This window comes from Gopherus evgoodei, chromosome 1 (genome assembly GCF_007399415.2).
Source record: "Gopherus evgoodei ecotype Sinaloan lineage chromosome 1, rGopEvg1_v1.p, whole genome shotgun sequence".
Lineage (NCBI taxonomy): Eukaryota > Metazoa > Chordata > Testudines > Testudinidae > Gopherus > Gopherus evgoodei.
The window spans coordinates 80,983,939-80,995,986 of NC_044322.1; the positions used below are offsets into that span (position 1 = coordinate 80,983,939).

At 41.7% G+C, this 12,048-nt stretch overlaps 1 protein-coding gene across 3 annotated transcripts in view; it reads right to left on the reverse strand.

Moving 5' to 3' along the window:
- The window catches only part of RBM26 (RNA binding motif protein 26), a 99,024-nt gene extending 87,089 nt beyond the window's left edge, over positions 1-11,935 (reverse strand). For all 3 annotated transcript variants that reach the window (XM_030567091.1, XM_030567100.1, XM_030567108.1), the window contains exon 1: positions 11,776-11,935. In XM_030567091.1, the coding sequence (XP_030422951.1) occupies positions 11,776-11,846 (71 nt within the window). In that variant the 5' untranslated portion in view covers positions 11,847-11,935. The remainder of the gene's footprint in view (positions 1-11,775) is intronic.
- Between the last annotated feature and the right edge of the window lie 113 nt (positions 11,936-12,048).

The window sequence follows — 12,048 nt, forward strand, 5'->3', positions numbered from 1 at the left end:
AGAGAAACTAAATGAATTCTTTGCTTCAGTCTTCAAGGCTGAGAATGTTAAGGAGATTCCCAAACCCGAGCCATCCTTTGTAGGAGACAAACCTGAGGAATTGTCACAGTTTGAAGTGTCACTAGAGGAGGTTTTAGAATTAATTGATAAACTTAACAGTAACCAGTCACCGGGACCAGATGGCATTCATCTAAGAGTTTTGAAAGAAAACACAAATGTGAAACTGTGGAACTATTAACTATGGTTTGTACCCTGTCATTTAAATCAAATTCTGCACCCAATGACTGGAAGATAGCTAATGTAACGCCAATATTTAAAAAGGGCTCTAGAGGTGATCCCAGCAATTACAGACCAGTAAGTCTAATGTCAGTACCGAGCAAATCAGCTGAAACAATAGTAAAGAATAAAATTGTCAGACACACAGAAAAACGTAACCTGTTGGGCAAAAGTCAACATGATTTCTGCAAAGGGAAATCATGTCTTACTAATCTGTTAAGAGTTTTTTGAAAGGGTCAATGAACATGTGGACAAGGGGTATCCAGTGGACACAGTGTACTTAGATTTCCAGAAAGCCTTTGACAAGGTCTCTCACCAAAGGCTCTTATGTAACTTGTCATGAGATAAGAGGGAAGATCCTTTCATGGATTGAGAACTGGTTAAAAGACAGGGAACAAAGGGTAGGAATAAATGGTAAATTTTCAGAGTGGAGAGGGGCAACAGGTGGTGTTCCCCAAGGGTCAGTCCTAGGACCAAACCTATTCAACTTACTCATAGATGATCTGGAAAAAAGGGGTAAACAGTAAGGTGACAAAGTTTGCAGATGATACTAAACTGTTCAAGATAGTTAAGATCAAAGCAGATGTGAAGAACTTCAAAAAGATCGCACAAAACTAAGAGATTGGGCAACAGAATGGCAAATGAAATTTAATGTGGATAAATGTAAAGTAATGCTGTCATAAACAGATAGCTAAGGGTTAACGTCTCTTTCACCTGGAAAGAAGTAATCTGAAACACCTGACCAGAGGACCAATCAGGAAACAGGACTTTTTCAAATCTGGGGGGAGGGAAGTTTGTGTCTGAGTCCTTTGTTCTGGTCTTCTGTCTGACTCTCTCTCGGCTATGAGAGGATTTCTGTTTCCTGCTTTCTAATCTTCTGTTTCCCAGTTGTAAGTACAAAAGATCAGATAGTGATTTATATGTTTTTTTTTTGTATTTACATGTCTATAGTGGCTGGAGTGCTTTGAATTGTATTCTTTTTGAATAAGGCTGTTTATTCAATATTCTTTTAAGCAAATGACCCTGTATTTGTCACCTTAATACAGATAGACCATTTTTATGTATTTTTCTTTCTTTTTATATAAAGCTTTCTTTTAAGACCTGTTGGAGTTTTTCTTTAGTGGGGAACTCCAGGGAATTGGGTCTGCAGCTCACCAGGGAGCTGGTGGGAGGAAGAAGTCAGGGGGAAATCTGTGTGTGTTAGATTTACTAGCCTGACTTTGCATTCCCTATGGGTGAAGAGGGAAGTGCTTGTGTTTCCAGGACTGGAAATTCAGATGGTGGATTCCCTCTGTTTAGATTCACGGAGTTTGCTTCTGTGTATCTCTCCAGGAACACCTGGAGGGGGGAAGGGAAAAGGTTTATTTCCCTTTGTTGTGAGACTCAAGGGATTTGGGTCTTGGGGTCTGCAGGGAAGGTTTTTGGATGGGACCAGAGTGCCCCAAAACACTCTAATTTTTTGGGTGATGGCAGCTTTACCAGGTCCAAGCTGGTAACTAAGCTTGGAGGTTTTCATGCTAACCCCCATATTTTGGATGCTAAGATCCAAATCTGGGACTAGGTTATGATAAATGCACAGTGGAAAAATAACCCCAAGTTTAAATATAATATGATGGGGGCTAATTTAGCTACAACTACTAAGGAAAGAGATCTTGGAGTCATCGTGGATAGTTCTCTGAAGATGTCCACGCAGTGTGCAGCGGCAGTCAAAAAAGGCAAAACAGGGGGTTAGAAATTATTAAAAAGGGATAGAGAATAAGACGGAGAATATTTTATTGCCCATATATAAATCCATGGTACGCTCATATCTTGAATAGTGCGTACAGATGTGGTCTCATCTCAAAAAAGATATACTGGCATTAGAAAAGGTTCAGAAAAGGGCAACTAAAATGATTAGGGGTTTGAAACGGGTTCCATATGAGGAGCGATTGAAGAAGCTAGGATTTTTCTGCTTGGAAAAGAGGAGACTAAGGGGGGATATGATAGAGGTATATAAAATCACAAGTGGTGTGGAGAAAGTGAATAAGGAAAAGTTATTTACTTGTTCCCATAATATAAGAACCAGGGGCCATGAAATGAAATCCACGGGCAGCAGGTTTAAAACAAATAAAAGGAAGTTCAGCGCACAGACAACCTTTGGAACTCCTTGCCTGTAGAGGTTGCGAAGGCTAGGACCATAACAGGATTTAAAAGAGAACAAGATAGATTCATGGAGGTTAAGTCCATTAATGGCTGTTAGCCAGGATGGCCTAGGAATTCCATTCCTCTGTTTGTCAGAGGGTGAATATGGATGGCAGGAGAAAGATCACTTGACCATTACCTGTTAAGTTAACTTCCTTTGGGACACCTGGTATTGGTCACTGTCGGTAGACTGGATACTGGGCTGGATGGAACTTTGGCTTGGCCCAGTATGGCCATTCTTATGTTCAGTCTAATAGGCTTAAAAGCTCTGCTGTCTCTGACTTCCTGCAAATTTTATTGTAAGTCTTGAGATTTTTTTTCTTAAAGCTCCAACTTCTGGAGCAAAGACATAATGTGAGCACCTCAGCTTCAAATTTTTTTTTTAAGTAACTTTCTAGCTCTCATAGTGGCAGTGAAAAGCTGAAAAATGTGTCTCAAGTGTACCCTAAAGACTCAGAAACCAAAGGTAAATAACAAACCAAACGTTTAAAAATATTTTAATTTAGTCATGATTTTTGGGGACGTGACGCACTGTTTTTGAATACTTGGTTTTGGCAGTACTGTTCAAGACATGAAATAGCCAGCAGGTAATCCGTTACAGGTGCCCTGGACCTCCCTTCCTGTTTCAGGTGCGGGCCCACCCTGTCAGACAACCAGCCAACCTTCCTAGCGGAGAGAAAGCTTATTCCAGCAAGAAAGTTCTTTTGCCAGAACATATACCAGCTCAGCAAGTGAAATAAACTATACCAGTGAAAGCACTTTTATGTTAGTATTATTGCATCTACATTAAGGGTTTTTACCTGTATAGAAATGTCGCCAAACCACCACCACCCCTAACCAACACTGCTATACTGGCAAAAGTTTTAGGAATCGCCCAGGCCTAATTTTTTTTTTGATTATATTTCTAGCCCTTATGGGTACAAAGCTAAGTTACTATGAAAATCTGAATCAAGCATAAACCATGCAGTAATCTCTCCCCAAGTCTGCAGACAGCATGGAGCAATAGCTCTAAAAGATATAACTGTTCCATTGATTTCACTGGACTGTTAACCTAAAAAAAAAAGACTATTTCATGTCAGCACTTAACTAATTCACTGCTAATCATTTCAGAAGCATCCAAGTAACATGTTTAACCACAACACCAAAATACTTCCTCTGCCCTTCCAGGTTACAAAAGCCTCATCTGTCTCTTACTCATTTACCAAAATCTCCAGGTTTCCTCTGATAGTTCCTACATTGCAGTTAAACACTACTAGTGCAGAACTTGCTGCAGCATACCAAAAACTAAAAATTTGGGGAATGTGAAATACATTCAGTTACCAAAATACAGGACACTGGACTGCATTATTCATTTTCATATTACTTTCACTAATACTCAATTTTTAACAAACTGTTATGGAATCCAGACTCTTACCACAAAATTTGGATTCAACATGCCACAGGATTCAAATGATCCTGCCTTAGTTCACCAGAACAAAAATACAGGTTCTCAGATATAAAAATTTCAAGGCCAGAAGGGAGCATTATGATCATCTAGTCCAGTGTTTCCCAAACTTGGGACACCACTTGTGTAAAGCCCCTGGCGGGCTGGGCCTGTTTGTTTACCTGCCCCGTCCGCAGGTCCGGCCAATCGCAGCTCCCACAGGCCGCAGTTCGCTGTCCCAGGCCAATGGGGGTGGCAGGAAGCCGCAGCCAGCACTTCTCGCCACCCCCATCGGCCTGGGACGGCAAACCGCGGCCAGTGGGAGCCCAGGTACACCGAACCTGCTGACGCGGCATATAAACAAACTGGCCGGGCCCACCAGGGTGCCCTGGCGAGCCACGTGCCAGAGGTTGCCGACTCCTAAACTAGACCATCGTTTCTCGAATCATAACTGGTAACTGGAGGTGGGAGACCCTGGGTGGAGTTTAACCGTTACCAGAAACCAATAAGCACCAAGTTTATCGGTTAACCGGTTAAACTCTTACAACCCTCTATCAACCCTAAAAAGGTTGAGAAACACTGAACTAAAACAAAACTTTTATAAAGATATCTAATCTTGATTTACCTCAGAAAGGGACCAGCATGTCTGGCAACCTCTGTTGGACTGGATACAGCAAACTGCTAACTTTCAGGAATCTAAGCCCCACAGCAAACTAACTATGAATATGTAGACACCAAGTCCCCATAGGAAGACCATCAGACTGTTGAGCGCCTCTGATGCATTCTTAAAGCAAGGTGTGAGGGAAACAATTCAGGGAATTAGAGAGGACTGGCCAGGACACAGGAAGGGTCAAGAGCAATAAAAGGTTCTTTTATAGAGATTCATTTAATAAATATGGGCATGTTTAGTCTTGAAAAAAGAAAACTGAGGTGAGACTAATAAGAGTCTTCAAATATATTAAGGACTGTTATAAAGAAGACGGCGATCAACTGTTCTCCACGTCCACAGATGATAGGACAAGAAGTAATCACTTTAATCTGCAGCAAGAGAGATTTAGGTTACATATTAGGAAAAACTTTCTAACCATAAAGAGCACTGGAATAGGCTTATAAGGGAGGCTGTAGAATTCCATCATTGGAGTTTTTTAAGAACAAGTTGGATACCTGCCAGGGATGTTCTAGGTATACTTGGTCCTGCCTCAATGAAGGTGGCTGGAATAATGACCTCTTGAGGTCCCTTCCAGCCCCACATTTCTATAATTCTGTGAAACATGCATCCATTAAAACAGTTGTGCCAAGTCTAGATTATACTATTACAACAAAAGGGGATACAGTTGATGAACGTTTAAGGTTGTTACAGACAATAACTATTCCTGGAGGAATTCACTGCCAAAATATTTTTAAAATTGTGCATAATATTTTAAAATTCTGCATATTTTGTCAAACTAATACAACAGAATCATACTAGTTTCAATTATTTTGATAATTTATTTCAAAACAGCTTTCAACAAGTATCTCTGTAACAATACAGACTACAAAAAGAATTCATACAAATGATTTTTGACAAACAGATTCCTTACCAAGCATATTAATACACAACTCTGAGTAATAATACATTTAAACTACAATACAAAAAAGTATTTACTGCACCACTCGGCAGTGCAAAGGCTTGGGGGAGTCAGGGGTAAAAGAGGAGCTGAGGGGGAGGGAAGTAATTGTTTGGAAGGAGCCTGGGAGTGAACCTGGAAGGTGGTTGAGTGTGGGTGGGAAGTATAGAACAGGTTTGTTTGTTTAGGATTCTTTTTTTTTTTTGGTGGGGGGGGAGGATTGAGCAGGGGTTGTTAGGGAGCTGGAGACCCTCCTCATGCAGATCCTGGCAGACCCCCTAGCCTCTCCCATTCAGTCAGGCACATCTGCTCCTGTCCCTGTGTGTCCCTACACCCCTCCTTCTCCCCTCCCTATGTGTCTTTGCACTCCCATTCAGCCCCTGGCACAAAGCTGTCACCCCACTAGCTCCTCTGCCCCGTCCCACTAGCCCTTCTGAACCCCAGTCTAAGTGACACACACACTCCAGCAGCCCCATGTGTCCCACTCTGTCCATTCCCCTCCACACACACATATCCTCACCTGGTCCTGCAAACAAGGTGCTGTGAGGAAGCAGCATCTGCTCCCTCCCTTTTCATAGCTGCCTGCTCCAACTCTTAGCCTACTACCCCCTTTCTTCTGGTGCCACAGAAACTCCTCGTGGGTGAAAGGTGTAAATTGCAGCACCTCCACAGCAGAATCTATTTTATGCAGGGGAGATTAATTCTATACTTGCGCAGAATGAACAATGCACTGTTCTAATTCCTTTGTAATTTTATTTCTCAAGCAAATTTTTTCTAACCTGGTAAGGACTGGAGGGAGGCAAGGACGCAGAAACTGACAATGTACATATCAAGCTGAAACATTTAAGCTACTATAAGTCATTACATGAAGAAAAGCTTGAAACATTTAGGTGGAAAGAATGTTTTCTCAGTTTCCATCTCAGACTGCAGCTGCTACCTGTAAAGGAGAGGGGGAATGGGTCACCATCAGCCTTTATCATCACAGAACTGTCAACACCTCTGAATTCCACAGCCTGTGTGCACTAGAGAGCATCACTTCATTAAATTATTCATACCTAATATAATCTCAGATGTGCCCAACATTTGACTATATGAAGATCAATAGTTTTCATCTGTTGGTCAAAATTTTCACAGCCTCATTTTCCCCTTAACTTCATCTACCTGATTTTGCTCTTGCAGCATTTCGGGAAACCTGTTATTAAGGTGCAGCAGTAGCTGGTACAAAGTTCATTTTTAACAGGCGCTCTCAACCTTTATTTTGTTAAGATCTCATGGAAATGGCAAAAAATAACACCAGAATATAAATTTGGGACACTGTTTGAATTTATGATGTTTTGATCAAAAACAAACTGATACAGCAAGAATAATAGAACTTTAAAAGCCACCTCTTGGGGCAATTTTTCACTGGATTATCTCACTTTTCTTGTACTCTTCTGCAAGAAATCTAATATTCTGGGACCTGCGCATCTGGCAACACTGTTGCTCCTTGTGCCGACTCCTAGAATTAGTTATACATAAGTAATGTTTGTTTACAAAATATTTTATAACTTTTTAGCCATTATGGAAAACATCTGCAAATTGAACCTAATTTTCTTTTGACAAGACAGCATGAACAGTCATTCACTTAGAAAAGTAGGGGAAGAGACCGACAGATTCCTTCACCAAATACCCCTGAACTCTAGAGGTAACTTTTTAAAAATTCCAATGCAATTCGCTATCTTTATTATTGACTAAGGTCAAGAACCTCAACTCAGGAACAAAAGGAACAGCTACTGAACAGTTCCCATTATGTTTTAAATTGTCTTCTCAGTGTAGGCGCAACGTGCCTCAAGATGGTCCATGATCAGGACTGGTCTGTTGGATGGCTCATTAGTTTCCCCGGCCCAGGCCAGGAACTGATGGGGAGTGCGACATGAACGCTGATTCATACCCCATCAAAGAGGTTACATAAGAACCCAGGCCCCTAACATGAAAAAGCCAATTTTATCCCAGTGCACTAGATTTTCTTTCAAAGTCACTGAAGCAGTTTCAGTAAACCCACCTCTATAACCACTGTAAGTCCTACACTTTCCCAGAGCCAATGATAGAATCTGGAGTTCCTGACCAGCAATATTCTACTGCTAACTGCTAAATATGTGTGCAACACACTGGGAAAGTGTGTCAATCTTCCCACAGTGGCTGGTCTACAAAGTGGCTCACTTGTCAGAGTATGCGTTATGCATATCTCTCTGTGCCCAGTCCACTGAAGATGAGACTCCTGCGGTGGCTTTCAGCTTAAGAGTCTGGCTCTAACACGGTGTAAAAATGCATGCTTTTATTTTTGGCAATCATGGTTTCAATCCTCAGTTTCAGCCAAGATGACCCTTGCAGATGACCCACACTGGTACTTTGGAATGTAAGAGAGGTATGCATCATATTGGAAAAGTGTGGGGGCTGCAGCATATTGGTAGACCTGCTGAGGTAATGCAGGACCACCCAACCTGCTACTGCAACCACTTTTAGTTGTATCCAATTTCAAGATATCCATGAGTGTGTTTTGGTATAAGAGCAATGATAGATTCCTTCACAAAGGTTCCCTCCAACTGACAAGATATGTTGTCAATGCTCAAGTGCAGGGCTGTTCTTGTTGCACTCACTTTCAGTAAACTTTTAAATGGGGATAAAGTGTTATAAACAAAGAATTTACTAAATCACTTCACAGGCACTCTCACTCTTTAGGAGGGGAAACTAGCAGTAGCAGTTTCTCCCTGATTCCCAAGTAGGTACAGCTCCCTTTTTCCTGATTCTAGAGAGCTGTCCATTGAGGTGCACAAAAGAGAGATATAAAACCAGGAATTTAGCCAACAAAAACTATGTTTAATGGATATTAAGATTGCAGCCTGACATACTCCAGTAATGTCTAGTTACCTCAACAGTGTTCATGTACAGTAATTTTCCAACATTACAGGGTATGAGGCCTGGTCTACACTAAAAAGTTAGCTCAACCCTGCTACATCACTCAGCAGTATGAAAAATCCACACTCCTGAACAACGTAGTTAAGACAACCTAAGGCCCCGTGCCAGCATTAGGTCGACAGACAAATTTCTCTGCCTATCTGATGACCGCCTCTTGGGCAGGTGGATTACCTACACTGAAGCACTACAGAAGCAAGTATAGACAAGCCCTGAGACAGTCAGATGTGCTGATCTGTTGCTAGTATTGATATAAATTCACTGTTTACATTAGAACAAGGGTAGGCAACCTATGGCACACATGCTGATTTTCAGTGGCACTCACACTGCCCGCCCAGGTCCTGGCCACCGATGTGCGGGGGCTCTGCATTTTAATTTAATTTTAAATGAACCTTCTTAAACATTTTTTAAAACCTTATTTACTGTACATACAACAAAAGTTTAGTTATATATTATAGGTTTATCGAAAGAGACCTTCTAAAAATGTTACTGGCACGTGAAACTTTAAATTAGAGTGAACAAATGAAGACTCGGCACACCATCGCTGAAAGGTTGCTGACCCCGTGTTAGAATGTAAGTTTGATGAAAATGGGGTACATATCGCTTTCCTGTATCTATTAGAGATTGAAATGAAAGCTTTGTGGCATTCTAGAGTCAGTTGATAGTGTTAATTAATAGCATAGTAAGTAATACAAAGGTAGAAAGGATGCACAAGTCTTTCATTTTAAGATTGTCCAATCGTTTAATGTTTTGGGTGGTATCCTGCCACAACCTTAACGGTTACTAAACAGTTGGCTTGCTAATTCTATTAAGGAACAGAGTAGGGCAGACCACAGCACTCACCTAATTTATAAATTTAGAAAAGAGTTAGGATTGAAAAAGAATTTGAGTCCAGTTAATTGAGAAAAGCTAACAATATAGAATTGGACGAGAATAAAATGATGGAAAGAAGGAAAGACTGTGTAGAGACTAATAATGTTCAGAGTGCTTTGACAGATTCTTTGCCATGAAATGTAAATAAAAATATTATATATATTAGTCAGAAATGGTGTTTAAACAATTTGTTTTTTATTCTCTCTGTAGAAAGTACTTACAATACCAAAATCCCATAGCACAGTGAAAGGAACACTTTCCATTTTTATGAGGCTATGCCCTTATGGCATATAAACTCTACTTTAATTCACATTTTGAACCGTAAACTTTTTCTATAAATCTGAATTAGCAAACCAAATAAGCCTGCAAAAAGATCCAAAACCAAAAGAAAAAAAAAACTAAATACCTGGGAGTCTTAAACCATGTATGGAGGAAAGTCAATGTGCCAACAGAAGATATTAATTAATTTTGATTTACAAGAAGGTAATTAAAACATGACATATTTATGCTATAAAAATTGCTTAGACCTTTGCTAAACCAGAACTTGGTTCTAGTGGATGTTAAACACTAATGATGAGATCCTCACCCGCACTTCAGTCCCTTTACAAAAAATGAATAGTTTGGAGTGGCAAAAAGGGGCTCTAAAAGCCAGAGATATGGTCAGGGAAGAGACTCTCTAACCACAGGAACTGCAAATGTCTGACCTAAGGTTATCTTCTGAAGGCAGCTTTGCAAGCCCTGTGTAGGAGATATGCCAGGGACCAGGACACAGTATTTCCATTACAGAGAACAAGAGGTGCTGTAGTTCATAAGCAGGTGGAGACAGGTTACATTAACCACAGGGTATGTCTGCACTACAGTTAGTTCCATTTATCTATGTCCAAGTTAATCCCTTCATTAGTCCAGTTTGAGTGAGAGCAGCCACACCAGGAAACAACACTGGAGCTGCTGTGTCCACATTAGCACAACACTCATTCATGTGTGGCACTAAGACTTCCAGGAGGATATTCCATGGTACATTCTTTGCACTGTAATAAGCCGAGATGCTCTATGAATTCTTTCCCAGTGACTTGTGGGAGAACTTCTGTCCTTTCTGGGCACACAGAGGGAATTGCTGGAAGTCCTTTGTATTTGTGGATAAACCAAGCACTATATCCAGATGCACAGACACTCTTTTCTCAACCTGTGCATTATATGATTTTAAAATTAGCTTTAATATTTATTTTATTGGGTCACTTTCACTCATATGGGCAGTGTTTAAATGAAGAAGATGTGCTATCCTGAAGGACAGCTTCTCCTGTAAACGTAGTTGATCCACCACCATGAGAAGTGGTAGCTATGTTGACGGAAGAAGTGAGTGTGGATTTTTCACACACCTGAGCAGCATAGTTATACCAACATAAGTCTGTAGTGTAGACATGTCCTAAGAGTTCCACCTTCATATTGCCTACAACACAGCCCAGGGCTATGAGGGATGAGTTTGGTTTTTTTGGGCTAGTATGACTCTAAAAACTTATTTGCACCATCTGAATTCCAGGCAGCTCCACAGTTTTGGCATAACTAGATAGTCCTGTAGGACTAAGAGTGTCTTCATCGCAAAATTAACTTGATTGCCTTTAACTTGAGTCCTTTCCATACACAACCTCTTAATTACCAGGTGATGGTGATTTCAGTTCCAGTTGGACAGTTTGTAAGTGAGTACAAGCTAAAGCTTGAGGTAGCACAATTCAGCAGCTGCTCCCATGACTACATTTGTGTTGTGGACATAGAGTAGCCCCACTTGAGTGCCACTAGTCCTCAGAGGACTTCCAGCAATTCTCTCTATGTGCATATAGGAAATATAATACAGCGCCTTATAATATAATTATGCACCATTCCTCCAGCAAAGCCTTTTGCCCCCTTTTTAGAAATGTTCACTCATAAAATAACTCAAAGCTAGCTTTTAACCAATCCTAAATTAAAAATTAAGCTTCTTGAAAAACATAACTCAGAAATAAAAATAACAAATCTTAACCACAGTGATATGTTTCTAATTTTTTTCTATGCTTAAATTGCTGCCTGTGTTACACAACTACATGTCCTACTAAAGAACTATCCTCCATCTAAAAGCTTTCAGCCCACATCTCTTATACATAGAATTCGTAAAACCAACTGCCCACTTGTAAAAGCACAGAGAAGGTGATGAGAGTGTTTTGGGAGGTTTATCCCAGTAATTCCCACAGGCGAGGGATGCGGGGTTTACCCAGTTACTCCCACAGGCTGTAACAGAGGAGACGCCAGCCTAGTTACTCACATAGGCTCTGAGGAGAAAGGCAGAGTATTACCCCAGGGGGGTACCCCGGTTACTCATACAGGCTCTAGACAGGGAGCGGGGTCCCGGGTGGGGAGAGGGGAGAGAAGAGGGTTACCTCAGTTACCCACACGGACTCTACTGGGGGGAGCGGTGTCACCCCGGTTACTCACATGGGCTCCAAGGTTTTGCTGAGCCAGGATTTCAGCGCCTCGAAGTTTTCTATGATCATTTTCGCCACCATCCAGAGCGGCCCGGGCCCCCCGCCTCCCTGGCAGCAGCAGCGGCGGTTCCGCCCCGCCCGCAGGCCGGGTCCCGGCTCCCGGCTCCTCCGCGCCCGTCGCCCGAGCTGCCTGCCCGGCTCTGTCTAGATCCCCGGAGACGGGACAGGGGCCAGACGCCGCGGAGGGCTCGGAACCCGACGGGCCGCGCTCCGCCGACCCCCG